At 45.5% G+C, this 16,611-nt stretch overlaps 1 protein-coding gene across 2 annotated transcripts in view; it reads right to left on the bottom strand.

Annotated features, from left to right (window-relative positions):
- Positions 1–16,611, bottom strand: part of ALDH8A1 (aldehyde dehydrogenase 8 family member A1) — a 256,594-nt gene that overhangs the window by 101,938 nt on the left and 138,045 nt on the right. For both annotated transcript variants that reach the window (XM_085611613.1, XM_085611615.1), the window contains one exon: positions 9,589–9,738. In XM_085611613.1, coding sequence (XP_085467739.1) covers positions 9,589–9,738 — 150 coding nt within the window. The remainder of the gene's footprint in view (positions 1–9,588; positions 9,739–16,611) is intronic.

Below are 16,611 nucleotides of genomic sequence, written 5' to 3'. Positions count from 1 at the left end.
GTGTGTGCTTTTGTTATACACTGCAGTTGCATGGCCAAATGCATTCTCGTTTTTGCCTGGAGCAATGCCCCATGGAAATTAAGCAATGTCCACTTTTCTTTGCACAGGAGCTAACCATGTGCCCACTCAGTATTCAAGAAATGGTGCCACAAATGTCTGTAATATAAAAAGTGCCCAGAGTGCCAAAATGAGCGTACATTTGCGTTGAATAGCTTCATCGTAGTCCTGTTTTAGACCGGTGTAAAAAATTGAGTTACTGGTTGGGGGGGGGGGATGAGGGGGGGTGAAACCCTTGTCAAGCAGCAACCACAATTCTTCTCAGGGTGAAGTCACAAGTAAACCATAAATTAACCTGTGCTCAACCCTCAGATAGCTTGGTACAGAGCAATCTAGTTTAACTCAGAGGCAATGGGTAAAGAATTTGTACAACACTTCAAAACAGTAACGGTTCAAATACACCACAAAAGTATTCCACACCAGTTTAGAAGAATAGAGCTGTTGTTGATAAATAAAACAAGACCAAAACGACAACAATGCAATCAGTAGATCCGGCGATCTGCAGGTTTAAAGTGTTTCGTAAAAAAAGCTCCAAAAGGCACATAGTTCCTACTGTGGATATCTGGTCGTGCTGGACGTGGACAGAGTCACAAGTTCAGGCTGACTGTGATGGAGCATGGGTCGACTACAGGCACCAGGTTAGGCCCGCTGAACAGAGTACCTTAAATCCTGGTTTGAAAAGTGTTGCAAGGATCCACTTCGAAGATGCGTCGTGCAGCCGAAGCAATGGGTTGCTTCTGAGATGTGGCTAGGTTGAGCAGTGCGAGGTCCTGCAACATCATCGGGGATCCCATCGATGAGGGCTTGCGATGCGAAGACCGGCTTCGAGGATGCATCATGCAGTCAGGGTGATGCATCAGTTCTGAAGAACTGCGAGGCTGCGATACAGAGTCCTGCTTCTTCATTGAGGCTGCCGTCGACTAGGGATGTGAGGGTCTACACTGAGGATCATCATGCAGAGGCGGTTCCGATGAGACGACGGGCTGTCATACATTGCAGGTCTTTGCAACAGTTCTGATCCACACAGCAGAGATGCTTCAGTTCTGCTGGATCCACAGAAGCTGGCAGAACATCTCTGGCCCACTTTCAAGGGTCCGGGACTGAGGTGGCACCACTTGGTAGGATAGACTTAGAGATAGCAGAGTCAAGGTTCAAGGCTCTAGTCAGAAGGCCAACCAACTAGACCTTGGAGTCACTTTTGGGACCTAGGTTCAACAGATGCAGATCCAGTCCTTCTCACCCAGGCAAGAGGGCAGCAGGTCACCAAAGTAGGGCAGCAGTCCTTCAGAGCAAAAGACCAGCAGAGTGTCAATCTTTTCAGAAGCACAACAGGCCTTCTTCTGGGCCGAGTATCCACAGGTCCAGAAGCGTACTGAAGAGTTAGTGTCTGAGGTCCAGTATTTATACCCAGTTGTGCCTTTGAAGTGGGGCGAAGCTTCTAAAGGTTTCCCTTTGAAGTCCCCAAGCATCCTGCCTTTCCAGTCCTGGCTCTAAACTAACTACAGGGGGTATGCAGCCATTTGTGTGGAGGTAGGACACAGCCTATTCAAGTGTTCATAGGGCTATGCAAGCTCCACTCTCCCGTCCTGCCAGTGATGGCTCATTCAGGCACAACTAAGTTCTCTTTTGTGTGTCTGGCTGTCTGGGAGGAATACACAAAGCCCAACTGTCAACTACACCCACTCATGTGACCGTAGGACAGGCTAGAGGCACTACGTGGCTAAGGCAGGAAAATGCCAACTTTCTAAAAGAGGCATTTTCCAGATTGTAATTTAAAACCTAGCTTCAACATGAGTTAGAATTTTTCATTACAATTCCAAAGATACCAGACGGTAACTGTTTATTTCACTAACAGGACATATAAAATGTAAAGGTATATGATCTACTTTGAAATACACTCCACCCTGCCCCCTGGGCTGTCTGTGGTCTACCCTAGGGGTAACTCTTGTGTGTGAAAAAGGAAGGTGTGGGCACGGCAGAGGCTTAGTTATCCAGGTTGAAATGGCAGTTTAAAACTGCACACACTGGCTGCAATGGCAGGCCTGAGTCATGTTCAAAGGCTACTTAAATGGGTAGCAGGATCAGTGCTGCAGGTCCACTAGCAGTGCTTAATTTACAGGCCCAGGGTGCATGTAGTGCCACTTTGCTAGGGATTTATGAGTAAATCAAATATGCCAATTGGGGATCAGCCAATGTTATCATGTTTTAAAGGAGTGGTCACATGCACTCTAGTACTGGTTAGCAGTGGTAAAGTGTACAGAGTCCTATGGCCAGCAAAAACGAGATCAGCAAACAAAATGGGGGGAGCAAGGCAACCTTTTTCGGGGTAAGTCTCCCCTGTGGCTCAGAGGTCTAACAACCCTCATTTCTGATTTGTGTAGTATGCTCTCGCAATACGAACATTGGGGACTATTCACAAAGGGATTTTGGAATATGTAAAGCTGTACTCCTGCAGTTCTAATTTACGTACTCTTACCTACCTCTGTTAATTGACTCCAAAACGTCTAACGTTGGACTGTGTCTGGGATATTCATGTTCAATCCATTCAAAAAGAAGGGAATTTACCCTCTTTGCACTTTTACCAATAGGGAGTTAGACCAGGCTTCTCCAACAAGTAGCTTGCAAGCTACAAGTAGCTCTGAAGCTACCTTTAGGTTGCTCTCCCGTGTGCAGTCCAAATTAGAAGCTTTTGTTTAGTTGAATTAGTATATGTATATTATTCCTGATGAACTGAGGTGATCACTGCTAGTAATTTAGTATTCGGTGGCTACTAACTTAATTTGTCTGATGTGGTTGCTATTTCAACACTAATGGTATTATTAATACCTCGGGATGCTTTACACTGAACATAAGTAGCTATTACTACAGAAAAAGATGGAAAACCCTGAATTAGATGATTCAGGCCGATTAAAAAAGTCATGGAAGAGAATTACTTACTGTACTCCTAAAAGCGTTTCTGAATCAGCCTATTGCCTTTGGATAACAACATCACCTTCAGGCCTATGATTAACACCAATATGGGGGCTTCAATATGAGTTGAGTGTTAACAGGTGTTACAGGGGAAAAAGATTCACCGTAACCCCGATTTGCCTACTACGTATGTCCACGATGGCCCGTTATTTCTGATAAAATGCTCATCTTCAGTCACAAATCAACTGAGTGCTAATCAGCATCCCGATCCAGGCACTACAAAGCATACATCAGCTGATGATTACCATACTCCAGCAATTAATACATGTTTCTGTATTATGGAATGCAGTGCTTCAACTGGAAAAAAAACTGTTTTCAGTGGATATCCTTCTGTAGCAGTGCTAATATATTTATTTTTAATTTTGACTTTTATTTTGTGCCTGGTTCTAGAGTCAACAAGTCAATTCCTAATTTGGAATCACTTGCAAGGACATTTAGAGCCACCCAGTGCCCAAACATATTTGTGTACATTGGAATAGTTAGTTTATTTGTATCCGCCACTGTGCATGAGGAAACTTTGTGGTAAGATATTGGATACAAACCTGCCGTTAGGTAACACTGAGTTCTCATACAGATCTTGGAAGCAAAAAGCCATAAAATCGACCCCTGAGGAACACCCCCAAGAAAGCAATGACTTCTCCAAGCACCACTCTAAAGCAGCATGTATTGAGGCTTCCATCACAAACCCTGCCTTTTGCTGTGGTTGTTCAGTTTACATTGATTGATTCTGCATCTATGGGTGTTCAGGTACCAAGGACTGTACTATTTTTGCGTCCCGGGGGCGCAAAGGGCGTGCACGCCCACCTTCTTCATCCCCTCCCCGGGCACAAAAGTATTACAGAAGGGGTGCAGATGCTTGTTCGACCCTTCTGTAATACTGATAGCGCTGGCGCACATGTAGCACCAGTGCTATCATGAGAGAGCGTTTCCTTCATTGATATGGGGTGTGGCCTAATGCAAATGAGGGAATCTCTTTGCCTCTGTGCTTGTGCCCTATTAGAGACGAGAGCACAGACACAAATGTACCTTTAGGAGGTGCACTCACAATGCGCCACAAAAAGGAAATGCATTGTCAGAGTGCTTCCTGAAAGCAGTCCTCTGGAGGAGAGAAATGGGGTCCCATGGGCCCTCCATATATCCTCCTGCAGGCGGTTGCAGCCACTTATTGCACCTGCCTGCAAGGGGATCTCTCTCCCCTCTTCAAAGTGCAGGTGGGTTGCCACATGCACAGAGAAACAGGGTGCTGCTTTCAAGCAGCCATTCCAAATTTCATTGAATTTACTGGCCCCAGGGCAAAGCAAGATTTTGGCTGGCCTGAAGGCAGCGCATTCATCACAATAGGGTCACTTTTCCCTGTTTGCACTCTGCGTTCCTGTTTAAAGTCCACTGTGGCACAAAAAGGGAAGGTGCACCCTATGTGGAATGTGGACACAGGTGTTCTAGTAAGCTTCGACCTTTCCTACTATGGAGACAGTCTTGGAGGTCCCTTAGGTTATACTCGTCAATAATAGGGATCCATCAATGGAGATGCTTCTGGCACTCATATTCTCACCTTGTTTCTCTTCCACTTCACAGTCTTATAGCATGAGGGAGATTCATTTCCAGAAACGAAGCAGCCATCCTAGTCCCATTAGAACCTTGTTTTGAGGACAATGATACTTGACATTCACACGAACATGGTGGTTGTCGGTTTCCGCAGTGCAGAGTCTGCACTGAATAGAGGGCTGGTAATCCACTAAGGAAACTGCAGTAAGCTGCCTAATACCGTCATCACAAATTGGTCAAAAGGGTGTCAGGCTACAACAAATAGTCTCAAGATGGCAAATGGAGAGTGCAAATTCTCCAGAGGCCTTCCACCTCAGGTGGCTGAATGCTGGAAACTGCTCTGTATCTAGCTAAATTCCCATGCTTCCTTGAATTTCTTCTTTTTAGTGTGACCTGGTCTCAGCCAAGATGATATATGTGCCATAAGTTTGCTACATTTCCAAATCTACATTTTCAGCACATTTACCAGTGGTAATCACCCCTGCTGCCTGACACACTGATCTGTAAGGTTGATGTGATGCTGTTCAAACCAGTAAGGTCTTCGGAACGTGAGTGACAGCCCCACAAATCACTCTATTAAATCCCTCTAATTCTACAGGATAATGCCTGACATTGTGTGCATGTTTTTGCTTTGCAATCTGCCCCTTTGAAGGAGATTGTCAGTTGTAACAGATGACATTTTTTGAACTGCCTAAAACACCTAAAGCTTTTTTGACTTTTATAGGGAAATTGTGCTGAAAAGAACACAATTTTTTCCAAATTTTCTTGGGTGGAGATGGATCTTATACACTTCTGGGAAGGATAAGGATTACTTGGCACGCCAGTAAAATATAAAGGTTCATCATCACTGTTCTTTCTGAACCTATAGCTTTAACAAACTTATGTGGACATTTTGCTGTGGAATGCAAATCTTGGACCCTTTTTTGACAAACTTTTCTCGCAAGGAGAATCTACATAATTTGGGCGTTATTCCTCTGTTTGCTGTAAATCACGGAGGGTGCTACTACTTTCACAGAGCATCGCTGCTAAGTCTCTTGCAGAATCTTACGACATTCTTGACAAAAAAATTCATATGTTGGTGTACACATAACTTGATTCCTTTTTAAAACAATTCTCTGATTGGGTAAAAGAAGTACAAGCAGGGGCATGTGGGATGCACTCATCTGTCCTAACATTTGCAAACAGTGCACAAAAGGTAAAGGTTTTCCAATTGAGATATGAGAAAATATAATGCAAACATACAAATAAAGGGGGAAATGTGACTTTGACAATAAAAGATAGGTTAAACTAAGGCATACTCCTCGTTCTAGTAATCAAGTAAAAAAAATGGCTAGAGGGAATTACAGTAACACAAAATATGAAATCGACCATCAAGTACAGCTGGTGAATTGTGTGCTGAACCACCAATTGTCACAAATGTAAGTATCCAGAGTTCAGAAATATGTAAGAAAAACGTGCGTTTCAAGTGGGGCTTGTTGGAGTAGAAGTAATCTAGGGCACAAAGATTCTTTGAAAAGTGTGAACAATTCTTTAAAAAGACGTGCAGAATTACCATAGCATTAATATATCTCGGACTCTTTCAGCAGCAAGCCTTATTGCCAGAGCCTCAGTGTATGTGTCAAACAGGGGCGCTTCTCCGTTAAAGCGGTGGCGCTTCGTTCCACTAAAATTCCCCTTCAAAGCCCAAGAGATGAAAAAGAAATGCTAATTTATTACAATTGTATTTTTGATCCCCGATCCCGAGCCGAGCTTCAGGATGGGGGTGGGGCCGCTGCTGAGTGACAGCAGCAGGGAGGTGGGTGGGCTGGCTAATGTGCTGTTTAAAGTGCGCATTTCTGTTTGGCCGGCTGTCTTGCGATGGCCAGCCACTCATGTACACTTTAAACCTCTTAACCCAGCTGGGTTAAGGGTAAGTGCTGGCCTTCAGTGCGCTGTGGAGCGTCAAGTGAGGCCGCTCCCACCAATCCTGGCGCTGCTCACATGCTGCATGTGAGCAGCGCCAAGTCTGCGTAAGGGAGTTCCAGCATCCGGTTCCAGTAAAGAAGTGGTCCTAAGCGAGGACGTTGCGGCAGGTAAGTTTTATTTATATTTATTTTTTGTATAATATTTTCCACCCGCGTGTTCGCCTGTCCCCCTCCCTGTAGTTGCCAGCTGCCACTGGTGTTAAAAAACCTGTTCCCGTTGCCCTAGCACATATCACCATTATGATGTTCACCAGATTCTGTGCCTGAGTACCTGCTCACAGGTCCTGGGCTTGGTTGGCGCTATGCTCTCTATGCACTTATCTGCAGTGGTAATCACAGAGCTGATGCCTGGAGTGTCAAGCCAATGCACTGCAGGGAAACTAAATTTCCCAGGCGCCCCAGCACTTCTACAGTGTTTGTCTTCCGGACACCACGGTGGAACCAGAATTGACGATTTATTAGTATGTTATGAAGGATGCCAGCTTCAGGCATCACCACTAAATTTGTTATATGTTTGTAGTTCCATGGAGTGGGTTGTCCCATTCACGAGCCTGTGTTGTCTCTTTTGGATTCACAGATGTTCTTCTTTGTCAATTAGCATTTTCTTTAGATCCAACATGATTCATCTGGAACTTTACAAATCCACCAGGCACTTCTCACCCTATTTCCACAAGTAAGTAGGACAGGGACCTTTCTGTACCAAAAGGTTTATGCCTGACTGGACTTTCTTTAGGTTTCTTGGAATAGTGTCATATTAGTCGCGGGGTGGGATAACCCAGTATTGACATTTAGGAGTGTTGATTATCACATGACCGTCCTATATCTTACTACTATCCACACATACCTCTGGCCAAATAGGACATCTCTCTTTGCCGCCATATTGGCAGGGCTTTAATTGGTCTGGGTCTCTGAGTATCAGGCTCGGGAATAATTATAAACAGTCATTGAAACGGGTCCCTATCAGGCCATATATTCATGTCCTTAACATTACTGGCCAAAAACACTGATTGATTCTGAATAATAAATGTAAAAAAAAAGTTAAGGAAATGAATAGCAGAGATTGAGTTCTGATTTATATTTCCCAGGTTTTACTTGATCTTGCATTCTTTAAGAGTGTTTGCTATTTCCAGGATGATGTGTTTCTGTAATTTAGTTTCATATAATAATTCCACATTTGTAAAGCACAAACTGATCACTCTTAACTGTATCCAGACACTAGGGGGTCATCGGGGAGATTTCGGGATCTATTGCTCAGAGTCACATGATGCTGAGCTGCCATCGGCGATCAAACCGTGAGCCCCGCGCTCTGGAGTCAGCCACTCTGGCCACTGCACCACGCTATTATTGTTGTATAGTGATACTCTGAATTGAGTTGGTTGCAGGTGTTTATAACAGGCCACGATTCAGAGCTCTGGAGTGGAGGCTGAAGGCAGTGTGAGTTTCTCACACTGACTGTCAGTGGGTCAAAAAGGAGTTCAGAATACATGGTCATCCAATCATTGGCCTATAGTCACAGCGCACAGAGCAATGGTCACGCATTCCTGCTTCAATTGTCATTCTGTGCAGGATTCGGTGTATGAAGGAGGTATCCAGATGTCAACATATTGGCATGGCTGAAGTAAAAGAAAATGCAATGCTTACAGGTGAGTTGGTGTGTTGGGTGTTTGTGGGAGGTGAAGTGAAGGAGATGCGAGGAAGTGCATTCAGGAAAGAGTGAATAAAAGATCTGAAGAGGAAAGAGAAGAGGTGTAAGGTATGGAGATGGATGCGTTGTGGAGAGAAAAGGGGTGTACATATCTAACATTGAGTAAACATAACAGGAGTGATTGAGACACTCTGAAGACCACTGCCTCTTCCATAGGCCTCAGTAAAGTTTAATTCACAGTCTTACAATTCCAGAATGAAAGCATTTTCAATATTAATTATTTACAACAAAGTCATTGTTGTTGCCCATTTATTTTAAACAGATAACAACCATTGACAAAGCCTATAGGCCTGGCAGATTTTAGGTGTACTTTAGTAGTTGTGCGATATATCTGGATGCTAAATAGAAAAGCTCAGACAGGCACCAAAATACAAGTTGGGTGGCACTCTAAGGAAATCACAGAAAATGTGTTTATTTAAGCCACACCCTTAATTACATAGGCCATGCCCCTTTTAAAGTCCCCACACTTTTTTCATTCCACTTAAAGCCCTGCATATTGGTAGTTGTTACTCCTTTCTATTTATCTTCTGAGATAGAAGTCCTTATGATGTTTCAGACACAGAATAAGACCAAGAGGTGTCTGTCCTTTAACCGCTCTCCTCTACGTTGTTACAATTAACAAGCAGCAATCAGCAGTGAAATTAACAGTGGAAAGGATCATGCATACATGCCTAAGTGGGTGGTGACTTTTCATCTTACAGAAAAATCCATAACAATATGTATACATGGAAACATCTTTTATACCTAGTGAGCAACTACTACATTACTTTGCAGTTTTACAGACCAAGATCTTAGCCTGAGGGCATGAGAGTGCTTTAAAGTGAACCAGACTTGTTACACTTTTTTTTTTTAAGGCACAGGCTAGTAAGTGATTTGCCAAGAATCTCAGGATATTGAGCACATGCCTGGATTCGAACCTTGTTCCCCAGTGGGTAGCTTTGCGGAGAGGACAAATCTCCTCCTCATCTTCTTATTTATCTCAAACACCAGGAAACATGTCAACTTACCTTCGGTGAGAGCTTATGAGTTGAAACGTGTCGACGTGACAAAACTGCAGAAATAGCCTCACCAGAAATATCCTCTCTGATAGTAAATGCATTCACCTGGCATTTAGCAAGTGGACAATATATCCATTATATAAAAGAAGTGAACAGGCTATTCCATGCCTGCTTTCAAAAGCAACACTCTTTCACTTGACCCATTATAATGTTTTTGTTGCCTTTCCATAGTACAAGTTTTCTACTAAAATTAATGGCACCACAATAGTTAATTTACGATGCTGCTTTATCGATCCCTACCACTAGACAGAGTACTGAAAACATACAGGGCTGGATTGTTGAAAATTACCTGCTTCGTCCATAAGTTTGCACATCATCCATGCGGTTACTGACGTCATCTCACTGGGCTTTGCAATGACCGTGTTGCCGGAAGCAATAGCTGGAGCTATCTTCCAGGTCAGTAGGTAGAGGGGCAGATTCCAAGGACTGATCAATCCAGCTGTGCGCAAAGAGAGACAAATGAACAAAGCTCTTACTGCCATTTAGATTTTTCACAGCAGTTAAAGGCAATCAGTACTATACAGGCTCAAAACACCCAAGGAATGAAGGAACTACATCAGTGGTGGCCGCTAGCGGGGGAGATCGGTGGGGCTGCAAGGGTGGCAATGGGGCAGGGATAGAATAATAAAATAAAAACTTACCTGCAGCTTGTTGTCCGCTGCCTCTTCAGGCGATGCTCACACAGGCTCCCAGAGTCCCCTGCGCCAATCCAGATGCTGTTCTCATGCTGGTATTACCCAGCAAGAGAGAAATTTAGGGATTGGGCTGAACGGGCTGGCTCAACGCTCCAGCAGGGACTGGGAACCTGTGCTCCTGAGCCTTGCCTCAATCTCCCCGCAATAGCCTGGAGATATCCAAGTGCGCATGTCGGTTTGGCCGTCCTACGACAGCCGGCAAACCTACCTGCGCACTGGTAGAGCCCCGATCCCACCACTCCTCCTGCTCCTGATGGCTCCGCCCTCTAGACTCGGTGGCTGCTCTGGAGTGAAATAAAATGATAATAAAGCAGTTTTATTAACTGCTTTATTATCATTTTATTTTACATGCGCCTGCTGGTTCCAGCAGTGGAGCGACGCTCCTCCGCCATAACATATGAGCCGCCCCTGAATGTACATGTGCAGTCCATAGTTGACAACCAAGAAGCACCAAGCAGTAAGCACATCCCCCTCTACACAAGAGCCCTTACCAGTCAAAGCCCTTTGAACAGCCACAACATTCCACATTTCAATACTAAGCACACACCACTATATCATGCAGGGAAACAGCATTTAGAACGCAAACAGAACTACGCAGTGCCATTACAACGCAGGCACTACAACGAATGCGTTGTTACCACACGTTCCATTACAACACAAGTCGTTACAATTACGTGCTTTAAAGAACGCATTGCTGGATTTTAAATCCCACACCCTCCCTACTGTTGCCCAGACTGGATTTGGAATAGTAAAATATACTATTCCAACGTCCAGCGCTTCCCTAAGGCAATTCGTTGTAACGACTTGCGTTGTAATGGAATGCATGATGACGACGCGTTTGTTGTATTGTCCGCGTTGTGAAGGCATGCATTGTAAAAGCATGCGTGAATGCGTCATACATCCATCATGCATGTCAATAGGCCTGATTCATGAAATTGCCTCCACTTCTATAGAAGTCATTGGGAGAAATACATTCTCACGATTATTTTTTTTAATGTCCCCCTTTCCTCTTCTGAAATGTTGGCATGTGTGATAAAGGTCATCTTACGCACAACATTCAAGTTCACCTACAGGGGCACACACATGCATGCACGCACAGACCACATGCACAACAAACGATCAATATGTAAATTATTGGGATTTCCCAATTTTCTATGACACAGCGCATACCACAGATGATCAGCCTTCGAGAGTGTGACTAGAATGATACTTTATCAACTTCTGTTGAATACGTTATATAGATTTGAAGCCTAAATGTCTGTAGATCATAATACACTTGGAAGACTCCAATAATGAAAACAAAACAACTGTTTATGACAAACAGGGCCCAATCTGCGACCGGTGCCACCGGGCACTGACGTTTGGGTGGGGGCGCCATGTCTTCAAATATATTATGAGTTAAAAGCACCTGCTGCAGCCTCCCTTGCCTTCAGCACTTTTCAGGCAACAATAAAAATGTCAAGATAACCCTGGCGATTAATGGACCTGCTGGGGAGACATCGGAGTTTGTCCACTGGAAGTTTGGACTCATCATAAAGTAGCGCTGAGAGTGTATATTCCTGCTGTAAAGCACTTGTACCATGCGGATCACAGAAGTTTATATAATGTAAATAGTTCAACGTGTTACTGGTTTGGTCAGAGATATCCTTTTGTTACTTGCAGTTCGTAAATTGAAATCCTTATCGAGAACAGTGTGATGTAACGTTTGCGCACTTACCCCTGTGGGATTAGTAGAGAAAAGAGGAGCTATGCTCTAGTTGTAAAACTTCCAAGGGCCTGACACCTGTGTTCTCCACACACTGCCCCTGGCCGTGCACATGCGCCTGTCCCCCGCACTGCCCCCGGACCCATTCACGGGCTCTTCTCTCTCAGACTGCTCCTCCACATCACATTACCACTGCCCCAACCGCATCACACGCTGCCCCTTTCCCTCTACAAAGCTGTCCTGGCCCCTACATTCTCCCATTTTTCCCACTCTGCACTGCCAATGCTTACATACATAGACCTTGCCCCCACTCACAGTTATTGCCCCACTCTCTGTCTTTGCCCCTTTCATCAGCCCATGCACTCACCCATGTATCCAGCCATTCTTCCATCCAGGCACTCAAGCACCGGTTCATCCATCCATTCATGCACGCAATGACTCATATATCTACGCACTCCTGATCTTCTCGCACACTTAGACACAATCATGCACTCTCCCATTCATCCTAACATCTAAGAACTCACTCATCTATCCAATGATCCAGCCATACTTGTGTTCATTTATTCATATAGCCAGACATACTCTGAAGAGCTCTGACGTATGGATCAGCTTTGTTAATGCTTGATTTCTGTTATTTGTGATGTTCGCCACTTATAGTTTTCATTGTGAATTTGATAACGCAACAGTGACATCTAGTGCTAGGTGTATGGAATTAAATAAGAGGCACCACAGTTAGGGTATTATTAGCATACAAACAGCAACAGTTTTCTCATGTTGGATATGTATCACAGCACATTTCCTTGCGCTGCAAAACATTAAGGTCTACATTCAAAAAGACTTTGTGTCGGGTTTGATTTACTTTCGTAATACAAACCCGACGCCAGGTGTTGTGGTATTTACATTTCAATGCTAATCGCTGTTTGCTTTGGATTGTAGCCAAAAGTAACGCAAAGGTGCATTATGCATTACTTTGCATCAAGGGGGCGTTGCATGGGTGGTGCATGCATTCACCCAATAGTTTTGATTCAAATCCCTATGTCAAAGAACTGCAGAAAGAAATTTTGCACCAATATCCTGCACACCCTAGAGGCAGGGGTAACAAGAAGAAATGTTTTCATTACTCCTGATTTTTCCCTCTTTGCAGGCACCCATTCATGGACAAAAACTATGCATACCACAACTCAGACTCCCTTGCACAAGGGTGTCTCAGTGTCTGCGTTGGCGCATGGTAGTCAAATGTGAAGCAGCGCAGGCAGATAGCAGAACAGCGCCACATCCTAGAAAATATAGTGCTGTTCTGCTCTCTCCTGTTCACCGAACGCAACTTTACATGGTGCGCTGCATTGCAAGGGTATTGAAAAAAATCTGGGCCCTACTGTTCAAAAAACCCTCATCGTAATTCTCTGACCAAGGCAAAAAGCTGAAAATGGGACAATGTAACATAAACATAATCATTTCCAGGGTTCAAATAATCAAAAAGGCAATCCACTGTGGAACAGTTATTATAAACCATGGCAGCTGAGCAGCTTATCAATACATCCTACTTAAATAAAATCACATTTAAAAAGCCTTGTCTACCAATACAAATCAATGTTTAAAATAACAGTAGCTCATATTACTAATAGTACGCATGTAATAGGCACTACAAATGGCATTTTCTTTTATAAATGGATGATTTACCTGATGGATCTACTTTTAACTTTAAATATATTTTTCATTCACCTGCATTATACCTCTCTTTCCTTTGTTAAATGGCAACTTTATGTACTCTAAACATATTGCCCATTACCTCCCATCCCTCCCTAGTCTTCCTTTATCACAAGTGAGGCCCGCCTGCCTCTAGACCCACCCCCAGCCCATAAAAACTCTGCCCGCCCCCACCTTCACCTGTTCTTTTTTGTCTCCCTAGGTGAGGCTTACCTTTGGCTTTCTCCCTGTGGCGGTGCCGGGGAGTCTTCGGTTTGGTTCTCTCCACCGGCTTGCTGTGTCTCCGTGGTCTCCTCGTGGGCGAGCGGCGCAACACTTGCACAGGAAGCCGCAATGGGGTCCGGCGGTCCTCCTGCGGCTGGGGCTATGTGTTTAGGTCTCGGGACCATCCGGTCGGCAGACCGGAAGTCCGGAGATTTAATGTCTTTGAGAAGAGGGGCTTGCACCCGCCCCTCCTCTCTCCTGTTCTCCATTGGCTGGCCTCTTAAATGCTGGCCAGCCACTGGAGAAGAGGTCCAGTCACTCCGATTATGCCCCGTCCTTTTCGGATCGGGGGGGCGTGTTTTTTAAAGAAAGTCTCATTCTCTCCTCCAGCCAATGGCTGGAGGAGAGAAAAGACAAACACGCCCCCGAATCCGAATCCGCCACTGCCTTTCTCCGAGGCATTTCTTCTTGACCTCGGAGAAAGGCGGTGGTGTGCTTGCCTTTTGCTGTGCTTTCTTTACAGGAACTGTTTTTTTTCTTCTTTTTCTTGCAGCACTGAATTATAGAATTCAGCTGTCTCCCTTGTATGCTTGTATCTTCCCCACCCTTCCCTCCATGTCGCTCCCCGGCACAGCAAAGCATCTGTGCGGCCCTCCCCCTTCCACCTTCCCCCACCCTCACCCTTTACGTTAGTGTTTTGACTGTGCGCTTGTTATTAACCACGCATGTGCTGGCGCAGTGTTTGTGTGTGAATTCTTTCTGGATTGCTACAGTGGTGTCTTCCGGTGCCCTCGGCTTGTGTTTTTATTTTGTAGAAGGAGCGGTGCCAGCCATCCCCGCCTCGAGTTTCTTTAGAAGCAGACGGGCTCCCTGGTCCGGGTGATTATAGGGGTACCTCTCAGACCTGTTCCCCGTGATTTCTGAGCAAAAAAAACACGCACGTTTTCCCTCTCCATCACACGCCGAGGCTCGCGGTTAGGGGATGGGAGGGCGTCTTTGAAGATGAATCTGTTCTGTGATGGGTGACGGAGAGGGACAGACACATAAAAACACCAATAACAGCGCTTCCCACCCAAGAGGCCTGACAAGCTGGAAATGCCAGAAATAAATGATGAAAATATATTTAAAATGCTTCTATTGTAAACGCAAGAGACACAAATCTATCACCAGAGTCCACGACTGCCAGGGCCTGTAAGCCACAGGAGGGTTCGTGGAGTTAAACGCTCGCCGCTGAAACATGCGGCAACTCCTAACCAGCCTCCCTGTCAAAGCCGTTTAATTGAGGAAAACTACATTGGCCAAAAGCAATACCTGGTATTTATAGCGCCGAGAAACGGCTAAAGTGCGGTGTGAAGCACTATCGACAAAACATTCCATTAAAATTCAAACATAGGATACCCCGGAGCCTTAGGCACACTTTAAAAAGGGGATTGTAAAAATGCGCCTGAGATGTAACATTAATGTTGTGCCAGAAATGGGTGTCGCGTAACTTATCTTTGGGAAAGTCAATAACTAGAAAGTCCCAGTACACATTTCACGTCTGTGTCGTTTCTTGTACCACGCGCTTGTTTAATTGTCATATAGTATGTGTTGTGCTGACTTGAGGCTTTTCTTCCCGTTGCGGTGGGTGACGTCTATTGCTTTTACGCTCTTGTCATTCGATGACTGTGGATTGCCGCGTCCCCCCCAACCCTCCCTCAAGCTCGACCTCTGTTCAATATCTTCAGCCACAAATCGCAGAGAGACGGGGACGAAGGTGGTCTCTTATTACTATAGAAAGTTGAGACAAGCCTGATTTTCCCTAGCCAAGTCATGCTCAAATGGGACGACAATCGGGGCGTTATTTCTAGGTTTGCATATATTTCCTAAAGATAACTATATGCCCCTTCGGTGGCTATGTGCACCTCGATGCTTCTACTTTTATTGAAGGAACCCCCCACACCCATATACGCGTATATATTAATGGGATACCCTGATTAGTTCATGCATCAGACTGTGGGAGAGGGTGTTCTTTGTTTTGTTTATTTATTTATTTGTGGGTTTCTATATAGCGCCTACGCTACTTTTCCCTCAGGTGTCAGCGCGCTTTGTTTCTCTCACTATATAGCACCGCGCTCCTTGTGTGATCCAGAGACCCACAATGCTGCCTGTCTCTTCACGGAAGTGTCGCGTGAGCGCCTGGGAGAGGTCTCAAGACCCTCATGGCGCTACCTCAATCCCAGCCCCCTCCCCCACCACCCCGTAGTGGCCCAGCCCACCCGCCACTTAAAGTGCAATAAACGTGATACAGCGGTGTCTCCGGCCTGGTGCAGGGTGACAAGCCCATGATTCATGGGTGGGGGCGGGGGTCTGTGTGAGCAGCCAGGATTGTGGGGAATGCGGTGAGGGAGACGCACTAATCTCCCGGGCAGGGACGGAGGCTCCCGTCTGACGGCCCCCGCCGGCTAGGGGCTCTGGCTTCCATTGCCGACTGTCACCCCTATCTACAGCGGCCTCGCCCGCCCCACCTCGGCCCTTACCGCGGGAGGTGGGGAGCGCCCCCCCCCCCCACAAAATGAGCCCTCGCCCCACTCGAGAGAACACTCACTCCTGGTACTGCACCCGCACCGCAGTCGCTCACTCCACCTCTGGGGCATCAACATACGGGCAATTCTCACGCACTCACATCGTTTATTCAGTCTCTGGCGCCTTTCTGACTCGCGATGGTTTGATTGTGTGTGCTTGTGTTTCGGATTGTGGCTGTATGTATGTGTGCTTATGAACGTGACGTTGTGATTGTGCCCTGTGTGTTTGCGAGTCTGTGTCTTTGTGTGGGTTTCTGGGTATAAGTCTGGCTGTGTTTGCGTGAGTCTCTGTGGGTAGGTCTGTGAGCGGGAATGCTTAATGTGTCTGTTGTGCGTCTGTCTCTATTTGTGTTCTGTGTATACGTGTCTGTTTGTGTACCCCATCACCTTGTTTCTGTTTGAAGGGGGCTTAGTTTTACCCTCAACAAAGGAGCTAC

This window comes from Triturus cristatus, chromosome 6, assembly GCF_964204655.1.
Source record: "Triturus cristatus chromosome 6, aTriCri1.1, whole genome shotgun sequence".
Taxonomy (NCBI): Eukaryota; Metazoa; Chordata; class Amphibia; order Caudata; family Salamandridae; genus Triturus; species Triturus cristatus.
This window is presented reverse-complemented; position numbering and strand designations above follow the sequence as displayed.